General features: G+C 46.7%; 1 protein-coding gene across 1 annotated transcript; it reads right to left on the reverse strand.

The window, feature by feature from the left end:
* Positions 1-404: 404 nt before the first annotated feature.
* Positions 405-22,481, reverse strand: tle3a (TLE family member 3, transcriptional corepressor a). Its single transcript, XM_080438658.1, is given in 21 exon segments — positions 405-1,843; positions 2,328-2,404; positions 2,656-2,806; positions 2,956-3,103; positions 3,701-3,948; positions 4,172-4,421; positions 4,539-4,612; positions 4,735-4,907; positions 5,020-5,152; positions 5,635-5,787; positions 6,312-6,362; positions 6,463-6,585; positions 8,770-8,844; positions 8,846-9,064; positions 13,501-13,605; positions 13,881-13,943; positions 18,618-18,662; positions 20,138-20,201; positions 20,435-20,535; positions 21,458-21,648; positions 22,088-22,481. Coding segments are annotated over 20 exon segments (2,385 nt in total). The 5' UTR covers positions 21,482-21,648; positions 22,088-22,481; the 3' UTR covers positions 405-1,735.
* Between the last annotated feature and the right edge of the window lie 1,959 nt (positions 22,482-24,440).

The raw sequence follows: 24,440 nt of genomic DNA on the forward strand, positions 1-24,440 counted from the left end.
CCTTCCTGGGTCCTCACAGGGAAGTCGTCAACTCCTATCTGGACGTATTTGCATCCATTTACCGTTGTAGTTCCATTTAATGTACATCGGTACGGAGAGCATGAGGAGTGCGAGGCAGAGCCCTCCCCGGTTGCCGTTTTCAGAAGAGCAAAGTAAGGATGAACACATTAATTCAGTTGACAACCCCCCCACACAAACATGGCTTGCCCTTACAGTCATTACAGGCACACTAAAACCCCACAGCTTTGTTTCCACATGTCCCATCCCTCACTCTGAGAAGAGAACACGCCAACTTTAATCTGTCAGTCTACAGCCAAAATGTCAGCCTTTCCAAGCCACATGGTGCAGCAGTACACCTGTGCTGCACCACAGAAATTCAGTCAAAAAGAGGGTTTCTTTTTTAATATAAAAACAGTTTATTGAAATATCAACAACTGTACAATCCTTGGTGACGATGACATGTGTTTTGCTACATGGTCTGAAGTGAGAGTCCATTTCAGTCTATGACAGCAGAGAACAGTGATCGGATATCAATGTAAGTACGGAAGAAAATTTGAGCATACCCAAACACATAGAATGTGGTCATGACTTTGACTGCCACCAGTGTGAGTAACCGTGAAAAAGCCTTTGCATATCAGTCACAGATAGTCAAAAGAGAAGGGCAATGATTAACTCTTACAGATCGATGGCTAACGGTGAACACTTTTGTTGCGGAGCACACACATATTCATAATCCTTAAGAGCCAACAGTGATAGAAACCGAGGCGCCATCTGCTTGTCCACCAAGTCCAAACCCACCCCCCTCCAGATGAGCTGCCATTTGATCCATCTTTGCTGTCATTAAAAGCAGCCAATGTTCTGGGATAAACCCTGCATTTCAGAGACGAATTAAAAAGGTCATATTTTAGGGGAGGGAAAGAGGCTCTGACGGCTGTGATTCCTCTCCCGTCCCTCGTACTCCCATGTAGTCAGAGGAAATGGACATCTCCCAGAATGCTCCACTGCTAAAATCCCAAACGGAGAAATTGTGTTCTAGCAAATTGTGGAGGAGGAGAAAAAGCCATTTTCAGGGAGAGAAGGGGGGAAAAATTGCCTCCGAATTAGATTTCCGAAAAGGTCATCCTGGACAACGAACATGAAAAAAGGCAGAGGGGGAAAAAACTGAAATAGAATATCCTCTTACAAAGTTCTAATCTAATTTCCATTCCCCAGTGGGGACAGAAAATCAAGGAGAACAAGAAAGAACCATCACAAGCGTAACTGGACACCAAAATATAAATCTATAAAAGGCCTTTTATTACTCCATTATGTACACTTTACACAGGACCTCCAGGGAGAAGCTCCAGAGTGAAGCGCCGCTTCTACTTGCGTCACGGAACCTTCATCTCCACGTTAAAAAGACAAAAAAAAAAAGGAAATATCCGACAAAACAGGAAAAAAAAAAACAGCAAGACAATATTTTCTTCTCTGAGTGTGTGGAAAACCACACTCACTGTACAAGTGTTAGTTGTATGAATGACGGTTGAGGGCGGAACCGGAGGAACGCGGCACCCATAGACACAACGGTACCGACATGCGATACAGTCTGGCGCAGCCCAGTCCAGTTCAGCCCCAAACTGCGAAAATCCAGCCGGGTGGGTAACATCCATGCTGTCGTTGTGTGAGGAAGGGTAGATGAAGCTGCGTCGTGTTCCTGAGCATCGAGCATGCTCCCGAGTTCAACGACCAGTGAGTCCTAATAGATCACTTCATACACGGTGGCCTTCTTGTCACCGGAGCCCGTCACAATATACTTGTCATCCGCGGAGATGTCACAGCTCAGGACGGACGAGGATTCCTTGGACTGTTTTAAAAAAAGAGAGAGACAAACATATGTTATGTAAGGCTGGCTGGGGACAGAATGCAGAAACGGAAAGGCACAGTTACAGGCTACAGTATATATACTGCACATCTTTTTATGGTAAAGGGCAACATTATGGTCACATGACCTTCCTCAGGAATGGCTAGGGAAGAGACTGTGTAGTTTTTATGAGAAAAAGAAAAACGACAGTTCAGTCCTGGTGGCAGGCAGCGTGATGAACTACATTTGAGGTTAAGTGGCGCAGAACAGCTGACTACAGGGCTAGATGAGATTCTAATGACATCAAATTCTGGCCCGGTGCCCCTCAGGAAAAAAAAGAGAGTTCTTTGTCAGGTCAATATTTCAGGTTCGGTTTTCACTGATAGGAGAGCCCTGTCAGACAGCGGTCGCCGTGTCCTTCCTCTCAGAGAGACTAGCTGTGCATACGTTTGGACCGGCTGCAGACGAAGCGTATTGATCTGCATACCTGGAATATGCTGGCGCCATAAGGAGTCCTCCAAGCATTCAGCAGATTGTCCTTCCCAGTGCTTACGAACCATTTACCTGCGGAGCAAAAGAGCAATAGAATCAGTCTACCTTGAATGAGGCAGCAATGGAAATGGAAAAAAGGCCCTTCAAATAATGACCTTGCCAAGACACACAAAGCAAGCACTCAGGTTATAAAAAGGGCACTGCAGTATTACCGTCAAATCAGCTATAAAAGGGCTATGGTACCCTCGCTGTATAGTAAAGTCAGCGATTTGTGTGTATTTGTGTGCGTGTGTATACAGTATGTGTGTGTGAAATCATAGTACCGCAGTAGGCGAACTTGAGGGAGAGGACACAGCTTTCGTGCAAGTGGAGCTGATATTTGTCAGGCTTAGTGTGGTGGAGCACCTCCACGTTGCTGCTCTCCATGCCCACAGCCAACCACTCACCAGTCGGGCAGTAGCCCAGAGAGAAGATCTGTGAAAGGGTAACACGTAAGTGACTGCATGACTTGAATCCAGTTCAAACTGGCATCGACAGTTGAGTATGCAAAGGGCATTTTTGTTTTCAATTAATTAATTTGTTCCATCATACATTTAGGTTCATTCTATGGTAGCGGGTTGTACCTGTGAGGTGAAGTCATGCTGCTGCAGCTGTCGACCCTCTCTCAGATCCCAGGAGCGGACGGTGTTGTCAAGACCGCCCGTCCACAGTTTGGTGCCGTCGTGGGAGATATCAATGCAGCTCGCGCCATCCGTATGGCCCTGGAATTGCCTGCAATACAGATTATAAGAAAGAGCTGTAAACATTCCTGAAGCGAACATCCCTGGTTCACATCCCTGGTTCCCTGGACAACTCATGAATGGATAAAGACAACTCATGAAGGATAAGATATTTTTATTGAATATAAAATGAGCAATATATTTATTATGGTTTGGCAATGAATTGGATCTGCTTGTAGGTACTCTGATAAAGCGCATCTCCCAACCACAGGGACTCCGAATCCCCCGTACATAAACAGAAGATCCAAAACGACAGGTGGTAGCTGGGGTGGTGGAGGGTGAGCAGCAATTCTTTAGCAAGACAGCAGTGGTGAGAGCAGCAGCATCAGCAGCAGCAAAAGCAAGCAGGAATGAGTAGTGCAAACCTCCAGTTAAATAGAGCGGTCTGAGAATAAAATGAGTGTGTGATTGGATGAGTGGATGTGAACGTGGAGCTGAGGCAAAGCGGAGTTCCCTGACAGAACTTGCTCTGCGCATGTCTGTGCCAAGCGTGACGCTCATAAAATTGGTGGACTTAATCGAACCGCTGAGGCAATTCTTGCTGTGGGGCCAAAAGTCACAAAGTGTGCCCAGGGCGCTGCTATCTCACCTAACAAGAGTCTGGTTGTGGAGGTCCCATACGGCAATGTTTCCGTCACTGCAGCACGAGAAGCAGACCTTGGCGTCGGGGCTGATGGCCAGGGCATAGCAGGCTGGGGCCGAGGAGGTGAGCTCGGCCTTGATGCGGGGCGTCTGCGAGGCCAGGTCCCAGATGGTCAGTGTGCTGGCCTCACCTCCCACAATCAATGTGCGGCCATCGGGTAGCAGCTTACATGAACGAATGTAGTTATCCCTGTTCTGTTGTGCGCACACACACACAAACACACACAAATGCAGGACAGAGCAAATCAATACACAAGTACAGAGCAACAGGAGGTTTACAAACTAGATAGGAACTAGTCAGTTAATAGGGATGTGGTGGGAAGGTTGGAGGCGGCGGAGACAGTGTTCTGCCACCGTAATGAACCAATCAATAGCTAGCGATGAGTGAGAGGGGTGGGTGTGTGGTGGAGGTCCTCACCAGGCAGTCCAGCTGGGACACAGGGCTCTTGCTTCCTGGTTGGCTGATGTCCCAGATCTTCACACAGCCCTTGCCACCCGTGTACACATGGCGCGTGGGGTTGCTGATGGTGACGGCGCACACCACCTCGCCGTGGCTCAGCGTGTTGATCTGCCGGGCGTGGCGGGGAATGCCGGGCCCGATCAGCGCATCGGGAGGAAAGGGCACGGGCTGCATCTGACCGTCTGCACTCACGTGGAAGGAGTAGGCTCTGGAACGTTTAGTAGAGTTTGCATTGGCATTTCTGATCATCATTACTACTAATAGATAGACTTGCAGAGTGTTTGACCAAAATGCAGTAGGAGAGTGTCCTTCTGAGTTTACTCACGGCTTGCCACCAGAAATGGACGTCAGGCTGGTTGGAAGACCTGGAGCTCTCATATGGGTGTGAGGGTCAAACCCCTGAAGGTGAGGAGACAGAAGCTGTTGAGAACGACTGAAAGTTGTTGGTGAATTCTGATCACAAAGTTGTACTTCTAGTAAAGCAACTATAACCACAGATGTGATCATTACATTACCATTACCATTGGAGAGCGTCCATAGGCTGCAGCAGCTGCAGCACTCATCTGAGGAGAGATGTGCAGGCCAGCATACACACCAGGACTGGTCAGGCCTCCATTCATCTCATGGTGGCCCATCATGGCAAACGGAGTAGGGTATGAGCCTGCGATGGACAGAGGGGTACGCAGAGCTGGGGCTGCTGCAGAAAAAGTGGGACAGAAAGTAGGTTTATATCAGAATGGAACACAGGAGACAAGAGGAAAGGAGCAAATGCTTCATGAGACCAATGGAAGGAAAGTGGAACTAACCCAGAGCCTCCATGCCTGGTGGCTTGCCCAGGATGGGCCTTAGCCCGGGAGTGGAGCTGGTGCCAGGGGTCGGGGCATCGTTGCGGGGCGTGGGGGTGTTGGACTTGAGGCCTGGTGTGGAGGATTTGTCATTCTGTTGAGGGAAGAGAGAGAGAATGCGGGCATGTTCACAATCTCTGAGAGCAGACACTGCGCCGACTGACAATGTGAGAGCAAACTGAACCTAATCCAATCTAATTCTGACAACCCCTATAGTCCTGCCAAGCTATAAACTGCTATTTATTCCAAAACCTATTACAACCACAATGACGATGGGGGTCGTTTTTATCCCTTCACTGCTATGGCTTTAATCTTTCCCTGAGTGAGGGGAGGGGGGTGTGGTGGGGGTGGCGGGAGGATAAAAATCCTGAAATAGTTGAATACATTGAGCTATTACAGAGAAGACCTGACTGATCCCTATGCAGGACAACATTATCCCTGACATTTAGTCATGCACTTAAAGCACCGACAACCACTCGTAATCCACTGCATAGACGGCCTAGATTTATTTGCACATATCCCTCCCTCTCTCTCACTGTCCCAGTGTCTCTCTATCTCAGTGTCTCAGTGTCTTACGTGACTGAGCTCCTTGGCCTTGGAGGACGGAGTGCTGCCAGACGAGGCGACAGATGCAGGGCTGTTGGGCGTGTCCTTCTTAGGAGGGCGGGGCTTGTCGATGCCATTTTCAGGTGGGGAGTGTGCAGGGCTTGCCCGTGGGGTGGCGGGGTCCTGGAGGAAACACAAAAACACGATTGTTGTTTTTACGGTCAACAAAAATAGGTGTAAGAGCAAAGTGCAGTAGAATATATAAAACAATATAGTCTAATAATAATTAATTAATGGTAAACCACAAAATCTTCTGAGACTTATGTAACTTGAAACTCCCTATAGGTAAAAGTCAATGTATCTTCATGTATTCTTTTTGCACCAGCAAATTTAGCAAAACCACGCCCCGTTGCTGTAATTTTAACATCACTTGACAGCAAGGCAGGCATGCCAACAGCTAGTTGAGCGAGTGCCCGCACAGAGCAGATGGCCTCGTGCGTTGTCTGAGTTGGTGGTGGATGGAATAGGTTATCACCGGTTTCCAATTTGCACATAGTAATTGACAATGACATGTGTGTAGGCTAGCTAATGTTAGCAGGATAGCTAGCTAGTTACATAATAATGTAAACAGAACCTGTAACCTGGAGGACAGCGTAGCCAATGAAAGTGATGGGGATACATTTTGCTGGTGCTGTATGCATGCTCACCTCATTTGACACGTCCACAACCAGGTCATCACTTTTCTCTCCATCACTGTCCTGTAAGGCAAGCAGGAAAATAAATAAATCTAATCAACCAGGATCCTAAATCTTCATAATCAAATGTTGGTTGTTGTTGGGGGAGTGCACAGTGACGTACATATCTGCTCATGCTGTCCTTCTCCTCCACTTTGCGTTTCTTAGAGTCGAGACTATAGTCGGACGAGCTGCGGTGTTTCTCACTGGCCGTGCGCAGGCTGTCTGACGGGGATATGGAGTTATTCTGCAAATAAAAAAAAGAATAAAAGTATAAGCAAACACAGGCTTCATTGCCAGGTCTTCATTCACAGACAGTAAAAGCAGAGCAGTGCTCATTCACTAATGCACATTCACAGAGACCCCTGCCAATCCAAGCACTAAAATAAATGTCTCATTCACAACCACTGTGGATGCGACAGACTCTTAAAAAAGGCAGCTGGAAGGCCAGTTCCACATAGTACCATGACACCAGCCAAAGCCCAGTCTCTCACACACACAAGCCTGTCCCTGGCCACGGTGACAGAAAGGGCCGTTATCTGCACTAAAGGGGGGGCTTGTTTTCCAAGCCGGGCTCCCTCCTCCTCCACATAACCGGACAACAAACAGGCTCACAGGGACATGAGCAGTGTGTTGAGGCCTGAACAGAGGCCCTTTTCTCTGGAGTCAGCCAGGCTGAGCGTGAGAGAGGAGGGAGGGAGAGACACAGACAGACAGACAGACAGACAGAGAGACGAGGGGGGGAGAGTGTGTGTGTGTGTGTGTGTGTGTGTGTGTGTGTGTGTGTGTGTGTGTGTGTGTGTGTGTGTGTGTGTGTGGTGGGCATTGATTGCCGCGGTGCCTGGGCACCATGTCAGTTCCACTCGGCTTTTAACGGCAGGCTTTGAGCGCTGAGATAAAGAAAGGGGGGGGGGGTGAGATCTATATCCTGCCAGTGGGCACAACAGCGTGGGACTGACTGGTGCTTCAGCTTCTTTACGGAGCCTTGCCCACACAGGCTGGGACAGCTCACTCCAAAAAAAACGCCAATAGAACGGGGAGGAACTAGGCAGGTGTCCAGCGGGCCTTCACAGGAGCTCGCGATTGGCCTGCAAATGGCCTGCAAACCGCCAAGCTTTCCACGATTCCCTCCCTGTCCCTTCTACGGAGGGCCGAGGGGAGCGACATGGGCTAAGTCAGCGGCAGCCCCGGAGAGGAGAACAAAAGGCCGATGGACTAGCAGTCTGGGCAAAGGGCCACCGTCTGCATAATGGCTGACCTTTAAAGAGATGCTTAGCGTGACTCATTAACCAAAGTCACCACTCTGCTATCAGATGACCTAGGACAAGAGCACAGCAACAAAACAGGGCCTGCTAATCGCCCCAGGAGTTCCATTCCTTCAGACATGACTGCACCCATTCAGACAGCCTGGGCCGGCAGAAATACAATCTCACAGGCCCATCACAAGCCATCAGACATTGCAGACATTCAAATAAAATGCTCTAGCAGTTCCGGGCCAGGCAGGGTGAAGGAAAAGGGTAAAAAAAAAGAAAAAAATCTACAATTTGTGTTTATAAATATTCATCAAGAAGAGGGCAGAGGGAGAGAGAGAAAGAGACAGGGAGGAAGAAAGAGATACACAGAGAGAGAGAGCAAGATTGGTAATAGACTGGTAAACAGGGAGTTGAAGGATCAAAGAAATCCTTTAAGAGGGGTCCAAGTCTTCCTTTAATTGTGATGAAATTACAGTGCTAATTTCTCCGGCACGATACGCGTCACCCCCCCGCACCCCCAACCCATCTGGATTCAAATGCACAGGGGCTTATTATTACAGATCATTACTCATCCCTCATTACAGATGCCACAGCCACACACACACACACACACACACACACACACACACACACACACACACACACACACACACACACACACACACACACAACCCCCCCCCTCGTTCAAAGCAAAGTTATGGACACTCACCGTGCTCTCTTCAGTCACAGGAATCATGATGGTTGAGTTCAAGGGAGATGACAAAGAGATCCAACAAAGAGAAAAGAGTCAGTCACAGTGAAATCCTTATCCATCTGTAACACCCTACAAATGTAACCAAGTGGACCAATTTGGTTACATTTGTACACTCTCAGGGTTAAATTAACACAAAGGACTTTACTGTGCAGTTAGTGTATTGCAACAGATGCTGGTGGCTGAAGTTAGAGATTTGGCTGGAAGGCACAAAGGTCCTCTTATCAGTGTGATGAGGACCTGTTGAATAACTTGTGCTGTCGTGGACTGAGAATGTACCAGCTCATTACCCAGAGAGAATGTGAGCAGACAGGATGCACTCCTCACCTTCCTAGGGGCCCCAAGGAAGTCACACACTACACTAAATTAGTCCTTTCCCCCTTTTTATGCCCTTTTAGCTACAGTGCTAACATTAGAAACATGCCACCATACCACTTCCTCCAGGGCAAACTGATAAAGCTGCTGATGTCTCTTTAAGATACATTACAGAAATACGACGGTAGGTATATGTACTCACCTCTGTGTTCAAGATCGTGGTGGTTCTTCTCATCCTTGACAGGGAGGTGGGCCTGGCTTCCCAGGGCCCCCAGTGCCAGCAGGCCCGAACCGGAGCCCGTCACGGGTGGGATGCCGGGGGGTTGCAGGCCCGAGGGATGCGGGGGCAGCTGGACGGGAGGCCCGTGGGCCGCGTGCGAGAGGTGCTGTGCCTGGAGTTGCTGCTGCTGCACACAGATAGGGTGAGAGACAGATGGCAAGTGGGTCGGAGGGAAAAGGCAAAGAAGCACCACACACTGAACATGATTGCTGCTCAGTTGCTTTTGCGCAGGCTGGGTCAGATATTAGTACAATCACACACGCCTATTACTGTTAGGATCAGGGATCAATCCTTTTTTTCAACAAAGAGGGCAGGGTCACGTAAGCACCTCCCCCCACCAGACCTGTGCTGAGGAAAGCAGAAGTTGTGACTAACGTTTGACTCTCAACAAATCTGATACATGAGATGTGGGTGTGAGGGGGAGGGGGGGAAGATGGCTACAGTGCACCGCAGAGTTAGTCCACGCTGGGGCAATGAAGGCAATATTCGTTGCAGCGAATTAATGATGACACAAGTTAAGGTCTCAGCCAGCCATGCAACTAAAATCCAGATGAATCAGAGTTCTATTCATCATTCCATTTAGTGTAAACTAGCACATTTCACAGAGCAGCAACACAGCCCCTCCTCACTAAGCCCTTTTTCTAAGCTGTCACGACTCTGGGTCACCCCTCTTACGGAAGGAGAGAGTCCCCCAGCAATGGAGCAATCTGTCAGTCTGTGGTCTAAACTACCTGCTTTTTTAAACACTTCAAAACACAGCCTGCCTTTATTTACTCCTCTCACATTCACATCCCGGGATTAACAACGCATGAGTCATCCACACGCCCAAACTTTGAGATCGACCGAACAGCAAGTGCAGCAGCTGTCTCACTGTGTGTATGTGTGTGTGTGTACATGTGTGTGTACGTGTGTGTACGTGTGTGTGCGCGTGTCTGGAAGCCTGCTCCAGCAGCCAAGACCAGGGGTCCCATGCTGGCACTCAGTCAAGCCTCCAATATTGCCATCAATATTTGAAAGGCACAGGGAAATGGAAGGGAGTTAAAAGGCACTCAGAATGGACATAAGCAGTTTAAAGCATGGTTAAATAATACTTAGCCAAGTCACCAATAAAGACGTTGACAATTTATTACCAGTCTACAAGCCCAGCTAAATAATTCAGGTGCTGCAATGGCATGCACCTCCCCTCTTTCTTTTACAAAGCTCAATCAGTGACCATCATACTATAAATGCACAACATTTCTGTCTGTGTGTCTGTAGTTCACTTATCACGTGAACGTCCATCTGACCGACTTCAAACTCTGCGCACGTGTCACCAACAACCGAGAGAATGCGGTGCTCGGCCCTGAGTCGGTCGGATAGGCAGTTATCCAGACACGCTGATCAGACCGATACGCCCATATATAGGCATATATTGAGATCCGGTTGTCCAGAACCTCTGATCCGACCGCTATGCCCATATAAAGACATAGCCATATATGGGCCCGACCGACCTCAAACTTTGTGCCCATCACAGAGGACCCGAGGGACTGATGAGTTAAATCGGAAGTCGGCCGGATGAGTCGTTCTCCAGAAACCACAAATCCCCATATATGGAGTACCCTTATGTCATCAATATGACATCATGTCTCTCATCACAGAGAAACAGACGCAGATCTCCATATGGGCATGAAAGGGACACAGACAGACAGACAGACAGACGGGTACAACGGGTTCTCTGACAACGGGTATTGCATAACCACATGGGGGGGGCATTCCCAACTTGCATTGTTCCCGACTTGCATCGTTCCCGAGCAGACTGGTGCCTGTTATGGTAATTTACAGAATATTAGGTACATCTTAATGGCTTGGGATGTGGTCAAGGTACAGTACACTATGCTGTGCCCATCACATGGTATGAACAGCCTGGACACTCATTTGTTTAAGCACGAGTGCAGCTATTATGAGGGTACATATTACTTCAATATGTCCATAAAAATCATATCTGGAGGGGTGTTTTAATTGCTTATGTCCTTACTTATTATCTACACAGCAGGTGGTGTGGAATGGCTTGCAGAATGGCAGTTACAGGTCACTGGGGATGTGGACTTGCAACCTTGCCCCCTACTCCACAGAAGGGCTGTCAATCCAATTAGAAAATGTGCATGGGAGACAGGAAAGGAGAAAGGGAGAGAGTGAGAGGGAGAGAGAGAGCAGGTGAGATAGAAAGAGTGTGTGTGTGTGTGTGTGTGTGTGTGTGTGTGTGTGTGTGTGTGTGTGTGTGTGTGTGTGTGTGTGTGTGTGGCAGAGAGTTACGATATGTCCATGAGGGAAATTAAGGAGCCAGTTCATTGGCAGGGGAGAGTCATCCTTGCTCATTGTGCTTAATGAGGCACTGATGGCTAATATGCATGGCTGATCAGCCAGAGCCCTCATTAGAGAGCCATAAATGAAGACAATAATAAATAAAGAACGGAGGCTGCCCTATTCACTCTAATTTAATATTCCTAGATAAAGACCAACTCTTTTTGCTCCTGTTTTCCCCTTGCAGTGAATATATGTACCTACAGAGCCAGTTTGAAGCTCAAAAATGTAAGCGCACAAGCAAAACGGGCCCAATTCCATTCTCTTAAGCATAGCAAATAAACAACACAATCAACATACTTGTGGCACTGGCAACTAGGCAGGACTAATGTCATGCAACATGCACAAGCCCCTCAAGCTCCTTGTCTGTGGGCAAACACACCAATTCCATAAACTTCAGCATGGCACACACAGACATCTCAGGATGCCACTGACCATGAGAGCTGGGTAGGCAGCTTGCTGCTGCTGAGGGAGGAAGGAGGACAGAGGCTGGTCAGGGATGAACACTATTATTAACTTGGTGTAAAAGTCCTACGTATGCTTGGTTTATCCTCCGTTTGATATCATCTGTCCTGGAGGCAGCATCCAGGAGGGTGAGGAAATGTGCTTAGCTGAACTTCGCTTTTTTAAAGGGGAGGGTTTTTTAATCAAGCAGAGTTTGCTACCAGTCAGCAGGTTCATCTCGGACACCAGCAGCTTGTCCTAGATGCATCCTATTAATGGCCTTCAGGCCCATCAATAACACATGCGGCTGGCTCCTGGTTGCTGCCCCTGTCTGTCTGCTTGCCTGGCACGCGCTCTTTCACCCCACCTTGCCTTACAATATGCATGAGGCTCTTGGCGTGCCTACACCGCTGCTTCTCTCAATGAATAACTAATAAGAGAGGTATTCGTAAACATTGCTACATTTCCACCCTCACAGACATGTACGTGCAAGATGACCTGGGCATGAGTGAGAGGAGGCCCAGTGGCTTTGCCCTGGTGAAATGCCACATTGAAGCCATGTTATGTAAATCATGTATGGATTACTACAATATTTCAACATTTTCTAAAACTTCTGCAAGCATGTGAGTGTCCAGATAGCAAGAGCTTAAGTGAGCATGGAGCTTAATCCAAAGCTAGAGCAATGATAGTACAGAAATAATCATAATGATCGTACAATCAAACCTTATAATTAGCCACACCTCAAATTGCTTTCCTTAACACTACTATTTCTAGTCTTTTAGGAGAAATAATGGATGTGCTTCAGTCCACCAAACAAAAAAAAAAGACAAAAAACTAAACAAATAGCTCTCCATCACCTGGAGATACCTACTCAGAGAAATTCCAGGGAGCAATTATCCTGGAATGAAAGGTCACCAAGGGGGCATTAATTGAATTCCGATATGTGCCTCCAGTCATCCAGTCAGCCATCCGGGCAGGGCCTCTTGTGCATGTTAAAGACCCTGACTCCACTAATAAGATCACTGATAGTGTGAGCTCTTGGATTGGGAGGTGAAACCAATCAGTTGTGTGGTAGGAGGACAGGCCTGCTGCTGTTGATCAATGAGGAGCAGATGGCCAGGCCAGAGCCGTGATGAAAACCATACATTATAGCGCTGCGTTGCTGCGGCCAGCAGACTGCGGACCCGGGCTGTGATGGCTGACTGCTGTGCTTTCTGTGTTGTGCTGTCTCGGTCTAGCTTAGCAGTGCTGGCACTTGTGTTGTGCTCAGCCCCTCAGACTTTTAATTCCCACAGCTATCCAGGTCAGCAGTGAGGGATGAGCCTCCTCGTTAAAACCTTAGCCAATTAAAGCAATACAGGCTGGCGAGGCAGGATCTCAAGAGCTCCCAGGCTCACATTTATAAACACACAACAAGGCAGTGAAGACACCACTGAGACCCAGTATGGAACAACAGGCCGACTCTCTGGCCGACCCACTCATTGTGTATACGGCTCAGATTCATTACTCAGAAACAAAATATTCGATTGGAACAGAAAAATATTAAAGAAATTAGATAAAAGAATCAATGGCAGAGGCAAATCTGCACTTTATTGCTTCACTGGGTTCGACTTACGTTGACCGCACTAGGTACTCTAAACAGTTTGTTCTACTTGGCGCAACGAGGCGGTATGGGAGATAGGATAGAAGAGGAATATTTATGAGCCAGTGATTGTACATACGTGCAGGTTTGCCTCTAGCCCCAAGGTCAAATAAAGGAATAAAAGAAGGAATACACACGGTGAGAGGCAGATTGGGAAGTCCACGTACCCCGATGATGGCATTCAGCTCAGTCATAGTCACCTGCTTTGCCCGTTCCACTGCCTGAGCCACCTGCTGTTGGTGCTGGGAAATAAAGGGCATGCTTAATACGACGTGCCAGCATTGACCAACCATACTTTCACACATTGTTAACCATACATTTACTATTCACAGCTTTGATGTATATATAAGAGGCATGAGTCACACACAATTATTTTGAAGTGTCTAACCTTCCATGTTTTTAAAAGCTGTAACTTTAGAGCAGAATGTGTGGCTCCTGAATAAAGACCATAACGGCCAATTGCTCTTTTGTACTTACAGTGTTTACAAGGTACAGTAGGCACATAAAAGAAACTCACCTCTTGTGACAGGAAAGGCATAATTTGAGCTAAAATGGCGTTGAGACGTTTGGCGATCTCCGTCTGGAAAAACAAGAGAGTAGCAGACCGTAAATGAGTATGAAACAGTGGCTTCACATAGTCCCTAGCCCCCCCCCCCCCATCCCTTTAATGTTTACACCGATTAAGTCAATTACTGCGGCAATCAGAACTGCTTGACTCAACATCCTCTAAACAGCATGATATTGACATTTGAAATATTTAAAACATTAGGAGAGCCCAGGGGGATGGAGCACAGCTGTGCTGAGAGTGCACTCCACGCTAAACGGATATGAGCAGGCGGAGTGCGGCTGACTTAAGAGCATCCTCTCGCTTCTCTTCTACTCTGCCCTCTTCCCCTCTATCTAGCACTCTGCTGTCCTGCAGTTAACCTCAGAGATCAACCGCGCCCAGGAAGTAAGCCCTACTGACCACACTTCCCCGTTTATTTACATATGACTCCGGTGCAGACTAATTACACTATGGCTGCCCTATATGGCTGATGGTTGAGTAAAGTGTAGAGACCATAATGACCTTTAGTACAACACGTTCACCTCAAAAGTCTATGATCAATACCATTAGAACACAACAGCTGGCCACTGAATATTGAGAATGTGGTTTTTCCACAGGCTGGTCTTCCTGAGAGCAATGTGGAGGTTGTTTCTCACTGCAGTCGACTGCTCCTCGACCCCCTCCCCCAGCCCACCCATCCATCCATCCACTCGGCCCGGCCTCCATTCTTCTGCCTGTCTACCCACTACCATGGCAACAGCTGCAGCCCTATCTGGCTAGGATCATTATGCAAATGGCACCTCTGCCTGACCGTAACAGGGTTTAAAATCATATTACGTGCTTGGAGGCAGGTCATTAAATTGAATTTTCAGCCTGTCGATCAGATGAACAGGGCAAATGAATGGTGGATAAAAGGAGCAGTGGGAGAAGGAGGTGTAAAGGAGGGGTGCACGCATGATCCGCCAACCCTCCCCCACCCCTGTAAAACACTGCATGGCGAGGCTCTCCTCTGCCTCCCTTGTCCAGGGAGGGCAGAGCAGACAACAGCAGATTCTGAGGTAGGTGGGGATTTCTGCACTGGGAGAGAGCAGAGAAAATACCAATGCCAAAGCTACATCATCTATGGAATTTATGAGCTGCAGTTCAACCCAGGGCCACTGCAGAACACAAACATATCAGAGGGATTTTCTCCGATTTTTCATTCGGAGCAACACACACAATGTACTTTGCAGGCTGCCAGCTTTATTTATTACGTATAGCACAAATGCCAGGCTGTTTTGGCAGCAGGACATATTACCTCCGAACACCGCCAGGGAGATTGGAGAGTAATGTTGTCCCGGGCAAGGCCTGCTGACCCAGCCTACAATAGCATAGATACTCTGCCCAGCAGGCCAGTGGCATAAACGCTAAGCTCAATTTTTAATTTCAGATGCACAACGGGCAGTAATCTGAATTACACATATGGTCATGTGATAACGTACAATATGCATAAAGCTAGCCCTTTCATTACATACCACACAACCTGATTTAAGAGGAACTCTAGCGCACCTAAAACAGACATATAAAGCTGAAGAGCTAGACCTCCATAAAACCTGGCTGTAATCTACCGTATATCTAATAAACACTGATTAAAGAGGTCGGGATATATATAGGTTGCATGGGCATTAGCATTAGGGCTATAAAATAAGTGCTTTAGAAAGCTGCTGCGCTTGAATAATCTCTGTTTGTTGAGATGAGCCATGTCAATAGCAGTTGAACATTTGACAGGATTTGTGGAAAGGCTCCGAGCGCATAGTCCATTCCTCTGAAGCTTAGTGTCATGGTGACAGCTGGCTGAGAGGTCAGGAGGTGGACAACCCTAGTGCGACCAAAACAATCGCCTGCTTCTACACCCTCTCACAGTACAAGATGCAAATACATGGAAATAACTAACGACTCAGTGGGCAAACACTGTCAAAATAGATACAGTGCAGAGGAACGTTTTTAGCTCTGTCGGCAGATGGGGGGGGGGGGGAGAAGAACAGAAAGGGGCTGTTGTCGCTTTAAGCAGATGACAGCCTAGCCCTCGAGGGGCCAGCTTTGCGCTCGACTACACAATTACAGGTACTCGGACCTGTCTAGCACCACTTTAAGAGCACTCTCAGGCCAGCCTGTCAGCAGCACGCAGAAAGCTATTTGTCTGTTGCTATCAGCAATGGGAGAATGGAGTGAGACACTGATGAGCATTAAATACACAGCCACAACAACTGGTGGTGTTGGTCACGTGATCTGTGCATAAACATCACTTGACCCAGTCAGTTGGAGAGGGCCTCCAATTTCTACAAGATGACAAGGATTCTCTCTCCCAGTCATGAGAAAATTGTGGCTGTTCTTCCAATACTATCTCATCTAAGGTGAGGCCTGACGGAAGTTTCCGCCAGCCAGATTGTGATGTTGCGCTGGACCTCCAAGCCTTGTTTAAAGTGTGGTGAGTTGAGGCCGAATTGTTAATTGACATCTGAATTTACCTGTATCGATCTGTACCGACTGAGGCCAGGGGCCTGGCCTCTAAATAGGCTGCATGGATCGTTACAGCGATTTACCCTCACTATAATCAACAGGAGGAAGACTCTCTCAAGTAAATTAATACAACAACCTTCAACGGTTAAACCAGTGCGACAGTGACAACTAAAACAAGCACAATCCTCATGTAATGAAAATGTAATATTCTAAAATACCGCTTTAATGTAATAATATAATATCATGTAATTCCAGCTGTGCAGCCCTGACTACCCTCAACAATTACACAGCTCCACTCCAGCAGGCGGAAACAGATGACTGATGGCTGGAAGGGAGGGCTAGCGACGCTTCCCCAGCCGCTCGTCATCACTACGCTTCTCTTTTGGAAGAACACTGTTAACTCACTCCGCGGGCTGACCAAGTTTGTTTTGGCCTCCCCATATGCCAGATAGTTAGCTCCTTCGCAAATAATTCCTTAAGGCCCCTGAATATAAATCATTCATCTCTCAACACTGCTCCCTGCCCTCCTGTTAACCCCCCCCCCACACACACACACACGCATTTCTTGTATGTATGTGGCCTCAAGTGAGCTCTGTGACTTTGTTGGAACAGGTAAAGCCCTGAAACTGTTGGAGGCTTTTTAATGGACACCCAGGCCTCCGACCCCCTCCACCCCAGGGCAGCTCCCGGAAACAAGTGGCAGACATGGAAATTACAGGCTGACAGCACAGGCCAGAAATTAGCTGTATTTTTCTATATAGTGCTGTGCCTGACGGGACAGGATCAGACAGCACTACCACATCGGCCCATCTGTGATGTGCTGCTGTGTACTCTGAAATCCGCATTATGTCTCTGCACAGTAATGAAAAAGGCACCGTTAGGGGGAATGGATTTCCTCACTACAAAATAAATCCCCTGGCAGGAAAATAATATGCCTATGTGCATCCAATAATCCGGCCCAACCCTGCCTGTTAACCACTCCCTATGCCCCTCCCCCCCCAAACCCCACCCGCGCGCTCTATGCTGGGGGTGGGAGGGGGTAGTAGTATTGTGGGGAGCAATAGGGTCGGGGGCCCACACTGTTTGCTTACAAACACGCTGTTCAGCAGGTTAGGGCCCTGCCGATGAATTATTCAACGTCTTCCATCAGCTCTGTTGAGGCTCCTGATAAAAGTCAGGCGCTAAAATGGATCAGTCGATTAACCTGTTTACACAAAGCAGGGCTTGCCGCCCTTCCCCCTAGCGCTACTCTTCAACTGGCCCTCCCCCCACCCTTCCTCTCCTCTCCTGGTTGGAGATAAGTGCCTGACAGAAGCTATCAGAGAGGCCCCAGGCCTGACAGACATGTGGCAGTGTGACACCCAGCCCAGAGACACTGATGGATCACCCCACCACTCCAATCCACCACGTCCCCAGCGCTGTCATTAACCAGCCCATCCCACTACTGGGGGATGCAGAGGAGGGACAGCCTTTGCTGGTTTCAAAACAGCCTGGGAATCTAAGGATTACCCATTCATGTGTTCCTTACCTCTCCAAGCATGTCAATGCAATTGATCCTAGTGATCAGTGGTGGGGTGACTTAATGGTGAGAAGTGCACGGTCAGTCAAGGCCCCAGTACACAGTATATAAAAAAAAAAAAGCCTGAGGAAAGGACTTTTGCCTGCCCTGCCCGGAATTAATGTCTGCCATAAAAGAAAAAATTGTCGACCTATCAGCAGTCCTCACTCTTTAATCATTAAGTCAAAGGCTGGCCTTGCCAAAGTCTGCCTTTAATCTTATCAAAGCGGTTTAACAAATCTTGCCTTTTACACAAATTCCAAAGGGAAGGCAACAGCGGTGGTATACAGTACATGCTAGTGTGAGCATGTGTGTTGCCTCCTTCACACCCTGTGCAGTGACCCCTTCTGTTTACAGCCTACTATCATCAAAGTACATTTCAGCTCTCAGCCCCATGAGTGGCTCCTGTCACACCGTGTCACACACACACACACACACAGTGTCACACACACACACACACACACACACACACACACACACACACACACACACACACACACACACACACACACACACACACACACACACACACACACACACACACACACACACACACACACACACACACACACACACACACACACACACACACACGGCAGTGAACTGAGAAAAGATAAATTGGGCTCAGACAGGATCCCAGTGGTACCTACCTGTTTGTGCATCTCTATGTTCAGCCCATAGGACATCTCGTAATACTAGAAGGAGAAAAAAAAAGAACCTTTTGTTTAGTTAATCATCTTGATGTCTCCTAATCAATCAGTCGCTCTCACATGCAAGTGCTTTTCTGTGTAATTACTATTAGCATTTATAAAAACAGCCTTTCATTTGCAACTTGTTGCATAATTATAATAACCTTAATGTAACTTGCTTGCTGGCAATATGGTTACACATAATCAATCTGATTCAATCAATTACAATCCATTACAGTGTGCTGTCAATTATGTCCCCATTCACAGGATTAAAGCGCAAGTTGCTTTAAGCCCAAATTTCATCAGGCAAAACATTGTCAGGAACAGTACAGTGTTCAAAGTCTACTCCGAGGTCTTGCAGTGTGGGCACAGGGAAGAAAGGGTTAGATTTATTGATTGACGCCTTAAGCCCCCCACTCCCCCCAGATTGCTGAGATGTCTTGTTTACTCAGCTTAACGCCCGTTGCTCAACGCTCCTGATATTCTCAAGCCAGGTCAGTCTGTCTGGCTGAAATGTAATCCACGGAGCTCGCGAGTGGTGGTCAGGGCCGAAATGGCTTTCCAGTCAGCGTCTATTTGATGAGGCCAATGCATTATTCAGTCCATTAGCTTCTTCGAAAATTACCCTCAAACAAGAGAGCCATTCTGTCTGAGATCAGAGCCCTCGCAGCCCTCAACGTAACATGACACCCGAGGGCCCACAGCGCTGGCTGTGGGATACTTCCTACATGTTTACCTAACCTCCTCCCTGTCAGCCTGACATGTTTTTTCCTGTGAAAAGAATGTTTAACTTAAGTCTCAGTGTATTGGTTTAAGTCATCCCCTGCGTGTTTACCTAGGATAAGAAGAATACACTGGCCATAGAAGACACACTGATTGCATCATGTCTGAGACCAAATTTCAGTTCCATGGGCACACCTTGGGTAATCACTAATATTAAAACATATAGGTTAAGAATGCTACCGTACCAAAGAACAGGGGGCTGATATTTTGTAAAGAATAACCGCTTGCTCCGCGTCCTCCATCTTGTGTGCAGTAGTACATTTTCCCACACACTGCTCTGGCCCTCCTCCGTCAGCGCTCACCTAATTTATGGCCGTGCATATGTCTGAGCGCTGTGTCTCCTAGGAGAATAATCAGATCAGCACACACAGAGGGCAACGCTGTAGTCATTGACCCTTGGAGATCAGGGGCGCTCCAGAATGGAGCCTCAGCCCACTGCTGCCTCCCTGCTTGCCTGTCTTGTCAGAAAAAGGGTTCTTCTGCAGCAACAGCCAGATACACAGAGCCCCCCCATCCACGCCCAATCCCCTGGAGGGACTTTCAAACAGGCCCATACCTGACACTCACCTACCCAAACCTCCACACACATACACAGGTAAACAACACAATGGCCCTGTCTCACTCCACCTCTAAACTAGATCTCTTACAAGCCTCACAATTTTGAAACATAATTGCTTCCTATTGTAACATAATCTTACCATGACATAGTGGCGCTGCATCTCCGTCTTCTCATTGGCCAGCTTGTCATACTCCACCTTAAGACTAAAATAGAAGACAAGGTGTCAATTTCCAGGCGTCTTCTGCCCTTCCAATAAATCACTCACTCCTAACCACTTGACTACAGTGTGCTGAGAATGAAAACCGTAGTCTGGTTTTTGCTTTGTTTCCTCCCCCATGTGGAAGTTGACAGCAAATATTTGCCCATAAATCTTTTATAATTGTAGTATCAGCTTAAAATAAAAAAATGTGCTATTGGTTTCACGTTAAATTATTACCTGTGATACTGGGCTTGCAGGAACTGAAATTCATCTTTGATTCTGTCACAAGACTCTGCTACAGTGAATTTGAAGCCAGGCTGGCCTGGCTGATGGGGAGCCTGAAAGAAGGTTGTATACACTCACATCAGTCCATCAATACAAGAAAGACCACCCCTCCCAATCTGCAGAACAGTGCCTCATGCTCTTGAGGGGACCTCAATTTGTAAATTTGATACCTTTATCATCCCTCTAGGGGAAAACTTACATTTAGACATTACACTATTTTTGAGGCAAACCTCCCCATTGCAGTAAATGAGCCATTACCAGAGCAATAGAGGCAGGAAACTATACTCAAATATTGTTCCAAAAATAATAGTATACATGGCTGAGTATGTAAACAAACATGTGTAAATAAATACTGATAAGCCTCCATGTTACCATAGGCATTATAGCAATAATTGCAACATTATTTCGGGGTGAACAGCAAATGTGTGGTAATTAGGGATGGGACGACATGAAAATGACATGTCACGATGATTGTGGCAAAAATAATTGCGATTAAAGATATTATCAGATAATCAAAATATGCTTAAAACTTAAAATGCCACTTTTGTTAACCACTTCAACCCCCAGCATCCCTATTCTGGGGGGAACACAAAATAGCCGATGTACAAGCTCACAACACAAGGCAAGGCGTTGTGAGCTTGTAGATCTGCTATTTTTGGAAGTTGTACTGAATTTGCAGCTCAACAAAAGCTAATCCATCCTAGTGTATGATGAAGGACAATTTCATGATAACTTAAAATCTGCAATACGATTATTGTGAGCGTTTTTTAATCACGATAAACGATAATAACGATTATCGTCCCATCCCTAGTGGCAATATAACAAATACAAAAGGCAAACTGAGTTGTAGCAGTTGAAGGTTATACGAAAATGATAGACTGAGGCTTCAACATAGTGGCGTGCCACCACCACCTCTGCAATCTTGTCAAGAGATAAATATAAAGCTGTTATAATTCAGATGAGACAAGGTCTTACCGGATGCCGGCCTTGCGGATACATTTTGAAATGTATCCCTTTGTTTATCTATCCAATGCGCTGCTGGTCCTTCGGCAAAATGGTTGAAATGTGTGTTATTATGGTATCACCGCTTCAACACGCTGAGATCCGTGGTCGTGTGAACTCGTCAAATGTCTCTGATGCAAAAAAAATCCTTGAAGCGGTTAGATCTATTGGAATAACAAAACAAAAAAGGCATTTAAGACACACAGTAAGGCTAAGTTACTGTGTTTACATGATCACAGCTAAAGTAGAGGAAAAGAATACTACCGATCGGTCGGGGGGAAAACAACAACGCAAAAAAAGCAGCAGCAGTCAACAGCTTCTTTTCTTTGATGACCTTATTCAGTCAGTCAACACAGAACGACGTCCTCCACAAAAGTGATGCGATCACAAACTACTGAATTCAATGGCGTTCAAATCATCTCCTGAAAATGTTATACGTCGCTTATGGCGAGAAATATCTTCATAGGCACAATATTTGGTGTGAAAACCCTCTACTTAGCTCTTGATCGCTTTTACAACCCAGGGTTCCCTATCATTCATACTGTTTGGTGGAACCGCGTCCGCTGTTGTTCTAAATCAAAACCATTATAGACACATACGTACCCGATCGTAAATCCGGAACGTTTGGGGAACCTTTTTTAAAGAAGGTGGGTAAGAGTAGAGCTACAAATCATGCGTTGAAATGTGTTTAATCCTTCTCGATGTAACGTTGCGCACGGCGGTGCATCCTCTCCAGGAGCACCCAGTCTGATCGGTCGAGATGTAGGTCTACTACTCGGAGGAGAAATGTGTGGTGCGGTCCGGGGTCTTCTCGATTAAACTTTCTTCTCAACCACGAACATCCAAGGAATGTGGCCGAGTATAATCCCAAAATATGTTTTCCAAAATCTTTCTTCCGATTCGAAGAGGTTTGATTTTTTTCTTCTCTCCTTCGATCTTCTTTAAAAGCGTAACATGGTACTCCACAATCTCACATTTCCCGTGCTTGTCCAACGGCTCTACCCCGTGTGCCACACACAGGCAGGCAGTCAGTGTTGCCAGGTAATGTGAGAGAAGCAAGCAACCAGGTCTAGGAAAACAAGCCCTAAAAGAAGCAACTTGGCCACATGAGCACTTTAAACCTATACATTGGCTATTTGAAAATAGCCGATCTACAAGCTCACAACGCGTTGCGATGCGACGCGCGGTGAGCTTGTAGATCTGCTAGTTTCAAAAGAAAAATCTTGAAAAAAGAGACAAATGTGGAATATTTTTTAAACATAAACAACACAAATCTTGTATGGGGTCCTTAGCACAAAATGTTTTCAGATGGGGGGTCCATGGACAAATGCATATTAATTGGGGAGGGGGGGTCCTTGACATGAAAATGTTTGAGAAACACTGGTTTAAATAACATTAGGAAACAAGCCCAAATAAGCAACTATTATTATTATTATTACAACTACACTTTAGAAACAAGCCCAACAAACTGCAACCCGCAACTAACCAATATTTACAAGCAACTTCACAGAAAAACAAGCCTAAAACTCGCTTATAATAAGCAGACATGGCAACACTGGCAGGCAGTAGGGCTGAACCGCCGTTGCACAGCGCCCTATCTGTCCAATCGGATCAGTCCAATCGGATTACTCTGCTCCATCTGCCTATCGGAGGACGACGGCCCCACGTGGGGCTCAGTGATACATGACATCATCTCATGGATTTACAAGGCATCATCCCTCTGATGTGCAACAACAGCACTAATGCGCCGACAACGATTTTTAAAAACCAAAAAGAGCCCACAGTCTCTATATCCGCAGTGTATTCAAACATTGTCTTTTTTTACCCAATAGTTGATATTATACTACGACTGGTGTGATGGGCAGGGGTTAAACAACCATCCCTAAAATGTTGCATACTGTGGTTTTAGCATAGCTACTACTGTGGGACACTTTATTTCTCTGCACCACATATTCATTGCGATGAAATATCATCTGGTATTTCGCTTTAAAATGTTTTAAGCAGCCGCAAAAAAACAACAGGAAGATTCGTGTTAACAGACCCCAAGGACACAATAACGTCCGATCGATCGATCGACGACACCAGACCAAATTGCCTAGGCAACCCGACATAAATTCTTGTTTGCTTAAATTGCACCTGATTTTTCTTTTTCTTTTCTTTTTACAGAACACATGTGTCACTACCTATCGACATTGGGACGATAGTGGTGTACTGTAGGGACCGAGATTATTGCTTTTGTCTGATATAGACTGATATGAACATCAGCCATGTCTGAGCAGTGCGAGAGCACAACCTATCGCTTGTTTTGAAGGTTCACTCTTCCCCACGTGGGACTTCTCTGTGGCTTTAAGGGTTTCTCAGCCAATGGCAGCGCGGTACACTTACTCGCTGGCTCGCGATTGGTCAGGACGTGTCAAGCCTGTCATTCAAGGAGCGGTGGTTGTCAATCAATACCACGCGGGGTCAAGCTGCTGACAAATGCCTGTGCTCCTCGGTCCTCTGCCTGTGAATAGTGCCTGGAATGGCTGCTTAATTAGCTTCGAATGGCTTTTCTCTCCAGTTCAAACAATCTGTTACCACCACGTGGTAATGAGAGCCTACATTAAACAAAGGAAGAAAGGAAGCATGCAAACAGTTGTAACATCACAACCTGTAGTTTTCCTTTACATATAGGCCTATATAACGAGCTAGACAATGGAATCTTGTTTGCCATTATTATAAAGGCAATCAGCCTGTAATAACTTTAAACATGGGTGAACAGCAAAACCAAGGTCTGGGCTGTATAGATATAGTGCCATTACATTTGAAGGTCTGGTGAGATTATTTATATTTTGAAATGAATATTCAAATTGAGTAAACGCCATAATGTAGTTTTGTATTGTTTAGTTTTTTCACTTTACACTAAGGTAGGATCTCTTCTGTCTGTATTTGTTTTTGTTGTATATAAGGCTATCAG

The sequence above is a fragment of the Gymnoscopelus braueri genome, assembly GCF_963280865.1.
Source record: "Gymnoscopelus braueri genome assembly, chromosome: 9".
NCBI classification, from domain to species: Eukaryota; Metazoa; Chordata; class Actinopteri; order Myctophiformes; family Myctophidae; genus Gymnoscopelus; species Gymnoscopelus braueri.